The sequence below is a fragment of the Dermacentor albipictus genome, chromosome 1, assembly GCF_038994185.2.
Source record: "Dermacentor albipictus isolate Rhodes 1998 colony chromosome 1, USDA_Dalb.pri_finalv2, whole genome shotgun sequence".
Classification (NCBI taxonomy): domain Eukaryota; kingdom Metazoa; phylum Arthropoda; class Arachnida; order Ixodida; family Ixodidae; genus Dermacentor; species Dermacentor albipictus.
The window spans coordinates 338655086-338671384 of record NC_091821.1 but is presented as its reverse complement, the minus strand read 5'-3'; the positions used below and the strand labels follow the sequence as shown (position 1 = coordinate 338671384).

At 51.3% G+C, this 16299-nt stretch overlaps 1 protein-coding gene across 4 annotated transcripts in view; it reads right to left on the bottom strand.

Moving 5' to 3' along the window:
- LOC135902020 (neuroligin-4, X-linked-like) overlaps positions 1 to 16299 on the bottom strand; it is a 101101-nt gene that overhangs the window by 12573 nt on the left and 72229 nt on the right. For 2 of the 4 annotated variants that reach the window (XM_070531729.1, XM_070531728.1), the window contains exons 2-7: positions 15391 to 15540; positions 11993 to 12660; positions 11588 to 11895; positions 8641 to 8762; positions 7720 to 8003; positions 6038 to 6263 (exon numbers count right to left, since the gene is read on the bottom strand). In XM_070531729.1, the coding sequence (XP_070387830.1) occupies positions 6038 to 6263; positions 7720 to 8003; positions 8641 to 8762; positions 11588 to 11895; positions 11993 to 12660; positions 15391 to 15540 (1758 nt within the window). Of the gene's footprint in view, positions 1 to 5799; positions 6264 to 7719; positions 8004 to 8640; positions 8763 to 11587; positions 11896 to 11992; positions 12661 to 15390; positions 15541 to 16299 lie in introns of all 4 variants that reach the window. The other 2 variants (XM_065431937.2, XM_070531730.1) reach the window with 2 other exon arrangements.

Sequence of the window (16299 nt, the reverse complement as noted above, 5' to 3'; positions counted from 1 at the left end):
CCAGCTCCATATCTAACAGCTCGTCCTCGCCCCGGTTGTTCTGAATGGCCGGTGAAATCAATTCGCTGGCCATGAGGAACGCTGATAGAAGCTGCAGGGTACTGGGGTCGAGCCACGTTTGACGAACTTCGGGATCCTTGGCCCTGGAGAACAAACGTCAAACAAACAAAACAACACAGCGCTGCCCCACGTGTAAGCGCAGGCTCTTCGCCCCTGACTCGCCAGGCTATTACTGCGTCAAAATGAACCCTGATCTTTTAGTTCCCCAATTTTGACAACAGTTCCAACCACCCTTCCAAACAGCTATCCATTTCTCCTCGAATGCCGACAAGACCAGAGTACTATTGTTGTTGCAAAACAAAAGGGTCGTCGACGATGCAAACAACAAATGAAAACAGCCGAACATAACTTAAGTGGCCTAACTACACGAACAGCATGTTTCCAATCTATCGCAGTGGCGTACTTATCGCACGTAATGGTGCCACTGAACAATCTGGTCAACTTCACAAGTACGTAATCACAAGTGCACCAGCCTTGTGGTCACTAAACAGAACGCGTACTTGCATTGTAGGCAAACTTTTCATTCACGCTTACTCACGTTTCTTCCCTGAAAGTCCTACAGGACACGTGACATAAACGAACAGTTAAACTTGCGGGACTTACACACTCCGCAGAACTCTTAAAATAATGCGTCTTCTACTAACTCTTTCCACGCACGCTCACTAAAGAAGTCAGAATACGGCTGCCCTCCACACACACTAGCAACCCAGTCATAAAGTCTGCTTCCTTCCGTCCACACAGGACACGCGCTAATGGAACTAAGAACGCTTCTCCGTGCAAATCATGCACTCACTGAAAATCTACGCGCTTAACCTTACAAAATTCAAAAACACTTAAAAAGAAAGAAGGTTAAATAACACACACGCGCGTTACGATAGGCCTCTGAACGATAACCTTGACCTTCAGGTTACTCACACATAAAAAAAGCCTATCTACTTATTAATGAGCATCGAACGAAACACAAACAAAGCTCATACCTTACACCTTGAAAGAAATCTTAGTCTCAAATCGCGAAAACTTTCCGATGCTCAAAAATAAAAAACAACACACTTCATTTCTACGGAAGGGCTCTTGGCCTCCCTTTCCAAACGCTTACGTCTGACTCATACTCTGAGCCTAACCCGGGGTGGACGTGGTCTGAAAGCTACTCTGGCTGCCGAGAGACAACAAAAGGGCTGATTCACTATCAGCTCCCCCAAGACGTTACGGTCTCATGCCAATTTGCGTCCTCGCGCCCCGCTTTCAACACAAACTCGATTGACCGCGTCGCCACTCCCCACCTGGTCTCGTCCTGCCACCTTGCGTTTCTTCGAACTGCACGCTGAGCTATAAAAAGAACTACGGAACGACGAGGAGCTTAACTGCCCCGTGCCCTTTGTCCGCGTCCGCGCAGAACATTCTTCGCGGTCCCCCTTTGACCGGTGGCTCGACCATTTTGGATGCGTCAACGTCGTCCTTGACGACCGCACCTTTTTCCTCGCGCCCTGCCCTTTTGGGTTTCTCGCCATTTTTGGCGGCGCTACATTAATTACCGACTTTCGGTCTCTACCGCGCTTCTTTTTAAGGCGCTTTCTCTTTGCACTAGCCTTCATGTCGCCTTCTCGTGCCTCGTGCTGGCCGGTACACATTTCGTCGGCCCGGATCGGCCTCTTACCCGCATTGTCTGAGTGATTTACATTTAAATCTACTCTCTCTCTGCCTCGACTGGCGGACAGCTCAACCGACTCTGGCACAATGCAGCAGGCTTCACTCGAGTAAGACAACTCGCACTCTTGCGAACTGCCCTCTACTACATTGCCCAGCGCACGCTGTGAATCGGCACACAGCCCGTCGGTATCGATCGCTGTCTCACGCGCACAGTCCGAATGATTAACTGAATCATCCCTATCTAGGCCATCTAGACTGGCGGAGAGCCGCACCGATCCCTGAACAATGCAGTTGTTCTCTCGTGAGCTACGGAGCTCGCCACCCCGAGAACTATTCTCAACTGCATCATCCAGCTCGCACTTCACTTCTGCACGCACATCTGGCTTGACATGGGTGCACGCTTCTGTCTGGTCAGCAGTACCCCTTTCTTCGCTAGCAACCTCGCTAACCTTACCAGCGACGCACACGCTCGGTAACTGTGCCAATTTGTTCGCAGCTGGCCTAGCTGTCTCCACAGTCATCTGTTGGCACAGCACCTCGTCGCTCCCACTCTGGCCTTTAACGGCCTCTATTGCCACTAAGGCATCGTTAGCTGCTAGCCGTTTCCCTTCACTTATGAATCTACAGCCAATCTCACAGGCACTACTCTTTTCGTCGGCTTCTGGCGAAAATCTGCTAGATGCTTCTTCATTCTTTCGCTCTGTACTACCTACAGAATTCTCAGACAGCCGTTGTCTCTGTGCCAATAACTGATCACAATGCTGTATCTCTTTGATCAGTGCTGCCTTCTCTCTCTCATACTTTTCCTCTCGCTCACGTTCGCGTTCATTCTCACGTCCGTGACGCTGACACCTAAGAGTAAGTTCTTGAAGCTCCTGCTTCCGTTCATTCTCGCGTTCTTCACGCTGACGCTCACTCCTAAGCTCACGACGCTCTCGCAAACGTACACGACGCACACGCTCCCGTGGCTCCTGTATCACCTCCCAAGCAAGCTCAATGCTTTTCTCATCGTTGCCACTATCGTTAATCGCCTTTATGATAGCTGGCGTTTTCATCCGTTCGTCCGCCTCAACTCCCAAATCGTCGCACACCAACAACAAGTCTAACCTCGTCAACCTTCTAAGATCCATGGCAGCTGCCCCGTCAGGTGGTTAAAACTGTTTTCCTTAATTAATTTGTGCAAACACACAATGCAACAAACTGCCGATTCCCAGAACTATCAAAATTGAACACACAACCTTTGAGTCTGGTGAATCATAAGGAAAAAAACCACGCGCTCACTTACGGTTGCAGCACCCTGCCATCCGGTTCGTTCGTCCGCTGTTGCCGGTTCCTTCCGGACTCCCTGGGTCGAAGGCTCGCTCCTTCTTCGATACTCCCAGTCTCTTCGGACCTCTTTCGACGAAGGCTCTCTCTTCTTCGCTCTTCCCGGTTCTTTACGATCTCTCTCGACGAAGGTTGATTCGTAGCGCTGCCACCAGCTGAAGCGTTCGGAGGCGATCCCACCGCTGCCAACCAGATGTAGGGGTTGAAGGACGGACGTCGGGATGTAAGCCCACAAACTTGGGAGGGATTTATTCTACATTATGTACAAGGAGGTGAGCGTCAGGTAACAGACGTACTGTCATTACGGGCCGGCAGCAACTCGGACGCTGCGGCCCGCGGCAAGAAGTTCGAGAGAGGTGAATCAGGGAATCAGGGCATGTCCCAGCATGCTCAGGTCTCTCTGGAAGGCTTCTTATAAACCCTTCGAGCACTGCAAGTCACGTCAGGTTTGACCAATGGGAGAGTCCACTCCGATGACGCCACTTTCAGCCAATGGTAGGCGCCCGTGTCGTGGTGTCACACCTGGCGGCTTGCTGCAGTCTTGCCTCGCAGACTGGCAATGCACCTCGAACAATGAGAAGGGGAGGGCTGCACCTGCTTCATTGTTGGATGCCCACCTGCTAATCCCGGCGGCGCACGAACTTGTTGGCACGTAAACTTGTTGCCTTGAACTTGTTTGCTCGGCCGCTTCTCTGGAATGCGCTTTCCTGCTTTTGCATTCCTCAATTAGCTGTGCTGCAATCCGATGTGGTCTGGGGAACTCAAAGTGATCGCAGGCACCAGCTCCATATCTAACAGTACCTAGAGCCGATGCTTTCAAAAGCTCGTTAGCGAAGGCTACCGTTCAAAGAGGGCGAGTAGCGAGGAAGAAGCGGAGTGCTAATGTACTCGTCGAATCTTTTTTTTTTTTTGTCCCACTGTCGCTCTTTGGTCGTCGTAGCTCTTGCGCCATAATACTCTATTAATAAATACGTAATAAAATTTTTGTCTCGATGTACTCTGCGTCGCCACGCCGTCTGCAGTTAGGGACATTTATGTAAAAAGTTCGATGGCCTGCGCCATGTTCGCTGCTGGGCCGGTATTTTGCAGCGATGCCTTTTCCGATTCTATTCTTTTTCAGACTTTTCGCGCTTGGCCAGTGGTCAGAGTGACGGTCTGCCCACATTATCAACGGGATCGGGCGGCCGTGTGTGGTGGATGATAAGAATAGCATAGAATGAGGCATAAGGCATCGCTACAAAATAGCGGCCCTGGTCTGCTGCGCGGTCAAACTAGCGAGCTTGTGGAAGTAAATTCATAACGTGGTAGAGCACACAAAGCTGCATATAGTCGTCTCCGTTTCTGCGAGGGCGAGCAAAAATTTAATCGCACTTCGGTTCTCTGGTTGTCCGAAGCTTCCAGACTGGTAATTGTTCTCTTTATCACTCTGTCTCTCTCTCCTGTCACGGCTATTCGATTTCAAACACGCTAAGCCATCGTTAAGCATGCATCCACCTGGAGAAAAAAAAATCGGCACGCGATACCAGTCTGTAGAATTCTGCCATCAGCCATGTGATGCTTGAATACACCGGTTCTCGTCATGTCAGCGAAATAAGTGCGCAGCATTTGGCTTGGTCAGTGCCTGAAAGGCCAAACCACTAAAGAACGTTCAGTGCCGATGGCTTTCCATCAGCCGCGGAATAGCTCGTATGTCCACCTAGAGCGGGGGTTTTATTCTGGACATTGTCAAATTCAGTCATATTGTCATATTCTGTATAGTGGCGGTATTTTTAGTTATTCAGAGAGGCCCAGCGGGCCGTTACGGGATCTCTGATTGGCTCAAAACGCCGCCATTACCAAATTCGACTCAATAGAGAAATTCGACGACGTCTGGAATAGCACCCCGGGAAAGATTATACGGTACGCGCGGCAGGGGTCGATCATCCTCCCTCCCTCGCCCATTCCACACTTGCCGCTTATACTAAGGCATTTCCTCGTTGTTGTCCCTAACAAACGGAAACTATGAGCAGTAAACCTGGACGCGTTAAGCCAAATTTTATTTTGTCCTTGCCGAAATTAAGTTGAAAAAAGTCGAAGTTTCGTCCGAAAGGCGAAGCATCGATTGCGATAGCAAATTAGTGGACAGCTATGTATACGAAGTAAGGATAGTAGCACTACTGGCCATATAAACTTGTAAACATAGGCATACTGAATAAAGTGACAAGGATGGTGTCAAGCGCGCTCAAGCAAACATGAACACATCTCACTCGATGACCGCGGAAACTCGCTGTCAAAACGCTGGAGTGAGGAAGCGCGGCAGCAGCAGCGAGCGAATTGACCTTCGCGCTGCGTCTCGCGTCAACGCGAACGAAGCTGCGAAAACGCAGCGCGCGGCGGACTCTACCCGTCGGAGATAGATTTCGAGATACAGCGGCACGCGCAGTCGCACGCAGTCGTTCGGAGTAGAACGCGCTCCCCCTTCCCTCCCCTCACTCCGGAGCCTCGCGCGCGACGCAAGACGGCGCGCTTCCTCCGCGCTCTCCTCCCTTGCGTGGGCGAGATCGAGCCCCGATCACAGGCTCACCCTCGCGCGCTTTCACTCGCGCATACAGCACACGACGCGCGGCGAGGATGTTACCACACTTAGATTTATAAGGAACCTCACGGCGGCGCCGACGCCGACGGCCGTAACGCGCCTGGAGTGCCGCGTATAATTTCTATCGCAATGAAGCCTTTTACGGGAAGAGTGCGGATAACCTTCTTTAATTTGGCAGACACTATACTCACGGCGGTCGGGTGCGCAGGACGAGCCGCGCCAGGCTGGCGCCCTGCGCGAGCAGCGGCTGTGCCTCGGGCATCGGCGGCGGCGCCTTGGGCGGCAGCGTGGCAGCGTTGCCGGCGCCCGCCATGTTGGCGCCACCGCCGCAGCCGCCGCCGCCTCCGCCGGCGGGCCCCACGGGCGACGGCGGCGGCGCGCGCAGCGCGAGCGGCTTCCCGCCCGCGGTGGTCAGGTGGGGTGGCTCACCGGGCTTGGCCAGCTTGTAGCTTCGCTTGTGCAGCTTGGCCTCCAGCCGCGTCTTGTCGCGCTGGTAGTAGACGCCGGCGAAGATGAGCACGTTGAGCACGAGCAGCGAGCAGCCGACGGCGATGGTGACGCTGAGCGCGGTCGAGTAGCCGCCGCCGGACAGCGGTTCCCACAGGGGCCGGGCCGTCGACGCCGCCTCGGCGGGCCACGCGCCACTCTCGTTGCCCTGCGCGCGCCGACACCGCTGTCAGGTGGAGGCGAGCCTCGGGTCGTTTCCAGACGCTGACGGGGCGCCCCGTCACAGACGCGTGTCAGAGGCGGTCGCACCTCCTCCACAACGCCTCCCTACCACCACTTTCTCGGCTGCACCATATTCGCTATATCTTGGCTGGCTACAGAGTCGCCTAACCTCACGAGTAGCCACTCTGGATTCTCGGTCAAACATAAAGGAAAACAACGCTTGCTCATGTGACTCGGCGCTCTTAAGAAAAGTAAGGCATATGACATTGTTCCATTTTGTCTTTCACAGTCACCTCCGGTCTCCACCAGACACCAAATTGTGTGGGGGCAAAATATAGAGCGTCCCCATTCGCAGGACCAAGGTATAGTCATTCCCCCCTCTCTATTTTGTGCACGTCTACGTCCCCTGATGGTCAGGTTGCTTTTGATCAAAACGCCAGCCGAACGGTTCATTCATGTTCCCCTCACTTTGTCCTTACACAGACCCCTCAGCAACGAACTCGGCATAAACAGCACCCGGCTTTCGGAATCGCGACTCGTGCTTCCTTTGGCGATTGCGTCAGTGCAAAGGATTGTGCGGCATTCAGGAAAATACATGCGAGCCACGCGTAGCCGAGGTTTCGTTTTTGCCCCCCCACCCCGGCATGAGAAGTTCAGTGTATCATGTCCTGAGGAGCCCATGCGATACCAGCCGCGGGACGTGTCGCATCTCCTCCCGGCATTCCCGGAAGGGTCGTGATCGCTCAGGCAAATGGTAATGAAGTATATACGGACTCTTGCCATTCCTGAAACGATGCGCTGAGGCTGGCAGGCGCCATGCATGGCTTGATCTCCGTGCAGCCGCTAAACGCCCTCCAGCTTCTCTAACTCTCTCTTACCCATACATACGCTGCTTTAAGCGGGCGCTCAAACGCCTTCAATCGTATCATTCGCTCCTGTTATTATTATTATTATTATTATTATTATTATTATTATTATTATTATTATTATTATTATTATTATTATTATTATTATTTTCCCTAACCTCATCAATACTATTGAGCTGGTCAGATGAGAGGCTCGGTGCTGCACTTGTTGCGTGGGTAACTCTCGGTCATTCATAAGCTGGAGCACGACGCACTCTTTAGTTGTTTTATTTATTTATTTATTTATTTATTTATTTATTTATTTATTTACTCACTCACTCACTCACTCACTCACTCACTCACTCACTCACTCACTCACTCACTCACTCACTCACTCACTCACTCACTCACTCGCTCACTACTCTGCACCGCCCGCCATGTCGAGAAAACATACCAACGGCACCATATTACGACACGGATTTCTGTCGTTTACAGAAAAGATTTCTCGTTAAGTTTTTTTTTCTTCTGTCCTCGTCTGGGATATATATATATATATATATATATATCCTGTCGCGGAAGTCGGCGACAGCAACTCGCCTGCGATGCCTGCGGCACACCGGGCGCCGGCGACAGCGGGGCGGCGCTGCTGCTGCTGCTGGTGCTGCTGCTGCTGGGCGCCGTGGACGAGGACGAAGAGGACGAGGATGCGGGAGCGACGCCGTCCAGGGAACGCACGTGGCCGTCGTAGCTGAGCGGGTTGTCGTGGTCCTCGAGCAAGTGGTGCGCCTCGGGGGCACCCGGCCGGTGCAGCTGCGGTATCAGGTGCAGCCACAGCGAGAGCCGGTGTGCGTGGTAGTGGTCCTTCACCTTGGGCTTCAACCCTGAGCGAGGCGCAGACATAAAAGAAGAAGGTCATCACTCGGGACTTTGTCTACGCTCCGGAACTCAACTTTTTCGACGCCCTCGAATTCGTATGTCCGTCGCTGTGAATATATCAGCTGGGAATCGTGCGTGGACGTCAGAGCAATACCACGAGCGCGTTATGCGAGAGACGATATGGCGCACGTGTCATTTCAACGGCCAAAAAAGATCCCGTTACCAATGCGGGGCGCCAGCATGATTCATGTGCGAGAAGAATAAGCATTTCCAGAAGGAATGTGACCAGGTTTAAATGAGTGAACAGTGAGAAACATCATGCAACTTATGAGGCTCATTTAGTGACAACAGTTATAACAGCTTTTTTTTAAGCCATTCTTCGCGCGGCATATGGGTATCATCAAGGCTTGCGGCACAACGAGTACGAGTTGAGTTCACGCTAGCGAAGGTGCGTCTCTTACAAACAGAGCACTCTTACTTTGCGACCAGCAATTTTTCCACTAACATCACGCAAACGCGCCAAAAATATACAGTGGATTCAGTGTCTTAGGAAAGAACAACGTATTCGTTGTGTGCGTGCCACGATAATAAAAAGAAACCAGTAGTCTGAACATAAGCCACTAAGAGCAAGCTTTCCCTTACCGATGAGTAGGTACTTTTGATGCGCCGGTTCGTAAGGTGGCCAAGCAATGCGCTCGAAGCGCCCCTTCGCGTGCAGTTCGCTCCCGGTCAATCCACCGCCGTGTCCCGTGTAACTGGGGTCCCTGCAGAATAGAGAGCGGGTGGATCTAGCGTAAGAGGTTCGCATTTTGAGAGGTCTGTTAAAATCTGATAACCTCGAAAAACAAGTCGAGTTGCCATGTGGTGGTTTTTAAGGAACAGCAATGGAAAAAAAAAACGGGCAGAAACCATCTGCGATTTATTGTCCAAGTCAAGTAATAGCTTCCTGGGGGGTACTCTGCAAGTGTCCACCTGGAGGTCATGTCCTTTTCGTCTGCTGCTAAAGTGATGATTGGCTCGGAGATCCTGTCTCCTACTGACGCGCACCCCTGCCCAGCCAATCATCATTTTAGCAGCAGACGAAATGGGCATTTCCACCAGGTGGAAACTTGCGGAATTCCCCCAACTGGTAGATCAGCTGAAATACGCTGCTGGTTACGTTTATTGGTTAGCTCTATTAGTTAATGCTTCGAGGCTTGTGGGTCCTGAGATGTTTCACCGTCGCCAGAATCACTGGTATCGAGATCGGCCCACCAAGTCACCACTTTAGATTACGCTGCCTCAGAGATCGGTCCAACATACTCAATCATACAGGCGAACATGCAAAGCGAAGGGAACAGCCAAACAAAGCTACGCTTTAAAACTCGGTCGAAAGAAAAAGAAAACATCGGAAAGACCCGGTTGCGTTTGATATGTGGATCCTGTAAAGCAGCTGCGTTGCAGAACTTACGTGTTTTACAGGTAAACGCTCACATTGCTATATATAAGCGTTGTCTCTGTTGATCTCGCGCTTCGTTTCAAGGCTCTGTAAGTACTCCACTCCTGAAGGTTGTTGACCAGCGAGTTGGGTCATGCGCACGCAAAGGTAACTGATAACTCAAAGGGAAACTCATTACTTTTCGAAACGAGATCGGGATGCCTTAGATATAAGAAGGAAGAAGAAGCATGTGCTTGCTGCGGTAAAGCTAAAAAATTGTGGGGTTTTACGTGCCAAAACCACTTTCTGATTATGAGGCACGCCGTAGTGGGGGACTCCAGAAATTTCGACCACCTGGGGTTCTTTAACGTGCACCTAAATCTAAGTAAACGGGTGTTTTCGCATTTCGCCGCTTTCGAAATGCGGCCGCGCTGGCGGGGATTCGATCCCGCGACCTCGTGCTCAGCAGCCTAACACCATAGCCACTGAGCAACCACGGCGGGTTGCGGTAAAGCTAGGGAAACTATGGAGCATGTTTTATTAGAATGTGAAGACGTCTAACCAGCGGTCGATTTAGGCTCCACTGGCCTCCTTGAAGCCCTTGGGTTCAGCGGGAGCAGTGGTAAAGTAAACATGCCCGCAATAGACATTAGTAAGAGGCGATTGGAGGATTGGTGACAGAAAAGTAGGGAAACGACAAAAGATGGAGACGCACAAAAGCTCAGTTCGCAATAGGGGATCAGAAAATTCGGGTGTGGTAGTTCATACTGTTTTTCTTTCTCTTTTTTTATTGTTTAACCGAGGTAGGACATGAGGCAGTATAATAGCAAGAGCTTGGTGGCGCAACCAAGTTGCAAAGGTTGCAACCAAGTTGCAACCAAGTTGCAAAGGGGACGCTCATAACATCCATCCATACATCCATCCATACATCCATTCCATCCATCCAGTGGCACTTGGAATAAGCAGCCGCGACGCTTCATGCAAGATTCCTGTAAGACTATTCTCTCTCTTTCCGCGACTATACTTTATCATTGCTACCCGAATACCGAACGCAGGGCGTCTTTTACGTCGTTTATACGCAATGAGTTTGTGCATGCTCAGAAAGCTACTGGTGGGCTTGTTGGTTGGGTCGACATTATCGATTCAACGGCAGCGCACTTGATGAGACAAAGAAGGACATGACACACTAAGACACATACACACATACAGCGCTCGTGCGTGTGTATGTATCTTAATGTTTGTATTCGTCTCACCAAACGCGCTCCCGTTAGATCGATAATCGAATCGAGTTTGAACAGCTGAGCGTATTTGTTGATCCCATCTCTTTGACTTATTCCTTGGCGCAGAAATCGCTGAGATTGCGTCCTTTACATCTACGATTCCGTTTAATTATTTATCTTTCCACACACCGCCCCCTCCTTTACCCCGCACCCGGTCAAGTGCTTCTTTTCGCGCTTTGCTCTCATGCCAGACATACAATAGAAAAGTGGCAGACTTGCGCAAAACTTCGAGCAGAGGAGAGTCAGCAAGATGTTTACGCTGACGACGACGCACAAGGCACGCGCAACAGCTGCCACACCTGCTGCGAATGCGAGCCACCAGTACGACCTACTGCCAATTAAGGCCTGATGTGGGAATGTCCGGCCCACCAACTGCAGTGCGGAGAAAGTACGTTCGCCAGGAAGACATGCCGAGCTGCGAGGAGTGGATCAGAGCGGTGGGTGGTCTAATGCACCGTCGCGCAGCACTGGAGTCCATCCCCCTGGCTACTCCCAAGGAATCCGGGCTTTTACACCTGATGTAGACCCTACTCCGCGCATAGCGCCATGTACTCCCGACATACTTCTTCCCCTTCCACAATACTCGTACTAGGCTAAATATCAATCCAATAAATAAAACATATATTCAATCAACCAATATTTGTTCTTTAATGGTTGAAGTTAGACTCGAAGAGTGGGAGTATAGCAGCGCCGCATTTTCGTACAGCACCCGCTTTATCTGAATGTTATTGTTTTTAGAAAACTTAGATGCGAGGCTTCAAAATACAGTAGCTGGAAGTGAGTGTTTGTCCACGCCTACTTTGTTTATCTCGTTCCTCGTGTTCATTTCGGGACCATCAACTTTTTCAATGCAACTGAAGCGAGAGTTAGAAGCGAGAGTGGCGCGTCGTACCCGAACTTGACGAAGTTTGTCCAGAACACGACGGTGGCCTCGGCGAGCGCCTGCTCGGGCCGGCTGTAGTTGCGGCCAAAGTGTCCCAGGGCTGCGACGAGCGGCGCGCCGAACACGAAGGCCAGCTCCTCGCCGTGCACGCATCCGAGCCGGCTCGGGTAGTCCGACGAGAGCTCGGCCTGGTGCGCGAACACGTACAGGAAGGTGGGCGCGACACGGGACATCAGGCCCGCGGCGCGAACCAGCGGAGCCACCACGAGCGCGTCGCCCACGGCCTCGCCAGTGCTGTCCAGGATGTTGAGCGGGTGCTGCAGTGGCGAGGAGGCGATGCGGGAGTCGGCTCGCACAGGAAATAGCCGTGCGCGCAAATGCCCAGTTACGCGGTCCGAATGTACACGCGCTCACCTGGAAGGGCTTCGTCCAGTCCGTGTACTCGTTGACGATAGTCAGGAATATCTCCTGCTGGTGGAAGGAGAAGAGGTTGCGCACCAGCGTGCGCAGCAGCCGGTCCCGCCGGTCCGCCTCGATGCCGTACTTCTCCTCCGAGGCGCTCACAAAGAAGTACGACTCGAACCGCGACACGCCCATCATCAGCTCGAGGCGGCGGCCCGACGAGGCGAGGGACTCGGTCAGCTCCAGGGGCTCGGCGCGCAGCACGATGCCGTCCACCGTGGGGCCGAACGCGCTCAGGTGGTCGGGCACGGACAGCGGCACGCGCAGCAGGTCGCCCACGGGTCGCAGCCGCAGGCACTCGACGAGCCCTTCTTCTTCGGCCACGGGGCAGTCGAGGGCGCGGGCCACGTGACGCGCGTGCGCGTGCGCGTCCCGGGCCAGCGCCCACGGGCTGAGCGCCGAGCCGGACATCAGGAGGGCGCGGTGCACCAGCGACTGGGCCATGGGCGCCAACAGCAGCAGGTGCGCCATGGCGGCCCCAGTGCCGTGGCCGGCCAGCGTCACGTTGGCGGGGTCGCCGCCGAACTCGGCGATGTTGTCGCGGATCCAGTGCAGGGCCGCGATCTGGTCCAGCAGGCCGTTGTTGGCCCGTGCGCTGTTGCCCATCGCCGGAAGGAAGCCTGCGAGAGCGCGCGGAGCGTTGTTGTCGCTGTTTTTGTTCTCAACGTTGAATTGTTGTTCTCCTCGCTGTCGTTGTTCTTGAACGAGTGAAAGAAACGTGCGAACGTGGGCCTCTCTAGAGTTATCCCGAACTATAATAAAGCAACACGCCAAGTATGAAAACAAAGAAAAAAGATTGAAAGTCGTATGATAAGTGTTCAAACAATATGCGTAGTAACACATGCCTTAAGCGCTCACAGTTAGATCAATAAATGTGTCAGTAGCATGGGACAAACGACCGGCGCGACGTGTGTGACACATTGTTGTCACACACGTCATGTGACAGAGTGCGTGTACGCAGCGTACACGCACTTCTAACAAGGATGCAACAGGGTCTAACTGGTTAAACGATCATTGAGACCGCACCGACTCGTCGTTTTCATAACGTGGCTAAGAGGGGAAAAAAAACTGATTAATATTGGGACATTACAGAGACGAATGCGGAACACGCACATTGTTCGGCTCTTTGGCTATTATGTTAAGATGACGCCAAATGAAGTACACAAGCAGGATAGAAATGAGGGTCTTATGTTTTTCTTTGTCCTGAAACTGGATTTGTTCGCTAGACCGATCGATACAACGTTCCTTTATTCATTCCTTTAGTACAACGTTCCAGCCTTCCCTTCAAGAGAACATTAAGCAAAGAAGGCAATAGCATTAAGGTAATCCTATGTACAGTCATCTCACTGACCTCATTTCCTCAGAGTTCCACCACCGGAGGTAAGCAGTGGAACTTTTCCTTTTATGCGAAGCATATTACGAGAGCTCAACCCAGCTCCTCAGGCGCGGCGGTGTCGCCTTGAAACCACGTGACACCGTGACGTCACGACAGAGGAGAAGTGGCTTTGGCTCAACTCTTGCAAGACGGGCTGGGTGGGAATCGAACCAGGGTCTCCGGAGTGTGGGACGGAGACGCTACCACTGAGCCACGAGTACGATGCTTCAAAGCGGTACAAAAGCGCCTCTAGTGAATGCGGTGTTGCCTTAGAAACGAGCTGTTTCTAAGGCGTGCGTCTCTTGCTCAGGCGCACATTTTGTTGCCGCGCCGAACGCTGCGTTGCTCGACGCTCACCGCGTCCAATGCGGGGCGCGTAGTCGCTGCCCTGTAGCCCATTGTCTTACACCCCTTGGCGGGTCGACGGGAACGCTGTCGCGTTCCACTCTTGAAGGCGAAGCAGTAATGCATGAGTTGTTTCTTCGTCTAGCCGAACCAAATATAGCCAAGCAACAACAGTTCACCAGGCTAAACAGTGGTTCAACAACTAAAATAAAGGCTAGTATGCTTCGCATCCTGGGCTTAACCTTACCTAAGCCACAGCCATTTTTTTAGTTGTGTATATGGCACAGTCACAACCATTTCCCTTTTGAAGTTTGCAGGCACGTGGATAATGGTTAGCGGCAACATTCGCTTTATAATTGACAGAACTCTCTCATGGTGCGCTGACTGTCAGCAGAGCCACGTGCACAAAATGTTTTTCCCGGAAAAGTCGATGCAGCGGCAGAAAGCCACTAGATAGCCCTGGGGTGCCAACAGGGTCACCACCGTTCAGCTTTCAAGCGAAGCGCTGGAGAGGAATAGCGGTGTGAAGTGCTGCAGTGAGTTAGCTATAGTCTTTACTTTGAAATGAGGCGTCGGTGTCAGAAGCAGGCGCCGCAAAAATCTTGTGTCATCATTCGGTTGTCGACATTACTGTTTGTTTGTTTGTTTGTTTGTTTGTTTGTTTGTTTGTTTGTTTGTTTGTTTGTTTGCTTGCTTGCTTGCTTGCTTGCTTGCTTGCTTGCTTGCTTGCTTGCTTGTTTGTTTGTTTGTTTGTTTGTTTGCGAAGTGCCTTTAGAGGAACAAGGCTATGTGCTGTCGACAGGCGAGCATCTCAAATCTTATCCCCAACCCCGATGTGTGCTCCACTGACAGCCTCCGCACGCCCTCGCAGAAAATGAGAGTGTGCTTCACATTCCTGCGTCCCCACGACGCCGCTTTTTGTTGCCGTTGTTGTTGTGAGGTCAGGTCTCAGAATGTCTTTGTTTCTTTGTTTCTTTATTTTTAGCGATTTTCAAAGCACAATCGAAAGTAACACCATTTTCGCAAAACAAAGTTAACTACACTTTTCTCATACACCAACGTCAATGTTTTTTGCAGCACACAAATTATCGAGCAATTTTACCCATTTCTCAGTGTTCTGAATGTCGCGAAGGAAAGCCATGTTTCCAATCAGTCAAAGCGTACGTACGTGGTTTTGTCGTCGCTGCACAAGCAAGAACAAGAAATTCAGCACGCTCTTTCCTTTCATGAATGTATTTAAGACGCCCGCTAAGTTAGATAACAACGTCACTGATGCGACAGCGCAAATGCCTGCGTTAGAAAAGGAAAGCTACAAAAAATCATTTAAATACTGTTCTTACGTTGCCCTTAAATTGCCTCCGAGGTGAATAAGTTGCTGTGCCCCTCCAATTAACTGGAAATCGACGACGAAGTAGCTTTCCTTTAATTGCGTGCAATTAAAATACGATGCCAATCTGGGACAGAAACTCGTTCCTTTACGCAGTCGTTACGGCGAGCGCAGTCATCGGTATTTTCGTCTTGTTTTGTTTTGATCCTTAGCGACGCTTACTCCGAGCAGCTGGTATTTAACGACAACGCCGCCATTCTTCGTGTTCACGCGTCGGCTAGGCGCAACCGGTGCGTCGCTCACCGAGGATGCCCAGGCGGAAGTTGATGGTGACCACGACCACGTTTCCGAGCGAGGCCATAACGGTGCCGTCGTAAGGGTTGCCCGAGTTCCACTCGTACGACTCGCCGTGGATGAACATCAGCACCGGGAGTCGCACCGCGTCTCGGCCCACTGCATCAGGACATAAAGGAGAGAGTGAGAGTGAGTGAGTGAGTGAGTGAGTGAGTGAGTGAGTGAGTGAGTGAGTGAGTGAGTGAGTGAGTGAGTGAGTGAGTGATAGATAGATAGATAGATAGATAGATAGATAGATAGATAGATATATAGATAGATAGATAGATAGATAGATAGATAGATAGATAGATAGATAGATAGATAGATAGATAGATAGATAGATAGATAGATAGATAGATAGATAGATAGATAGATAGATAGATAGATAGATAGATAGATAGATAGATAGATAGATAGATAGATAGATAGATAGATAGATAGATAGATAGATAGATAGATAGATAGATAGATAGATAGATAGATAGATAGATAGATAGATAGATAGATAGATAGATAGTGAAAGTGAGCGGTGATTTATTTACAGAAAGGCATAAAAGATCGACCTGAGCTACATCGTGCTCTGGCCTACTGCTCTGAAACGGGAAAAGAGGGACGGGGAATGAAATGAGTGATTAGTGACGATAATGATGGAGGGAAGAAAGTGCACAACTCGACAAAGATGCGGCCTCTCCCTAGCCGCGCATCAAGGCCAGTGGCTAGCAGAAAAGGCTAGAGCTGCCCTTGTGACCAAAGCAGCACTGTGCGCGTTAGCCTAGGGACTCTAAACAAGGAAGTGGTCTGTTGTCGACTTGCGCAATCAGTAAGACCAGCTTCTGTCGTTGCCGCGCGTGCGCCGGAAAAAACACTGTGGCGGCTCGA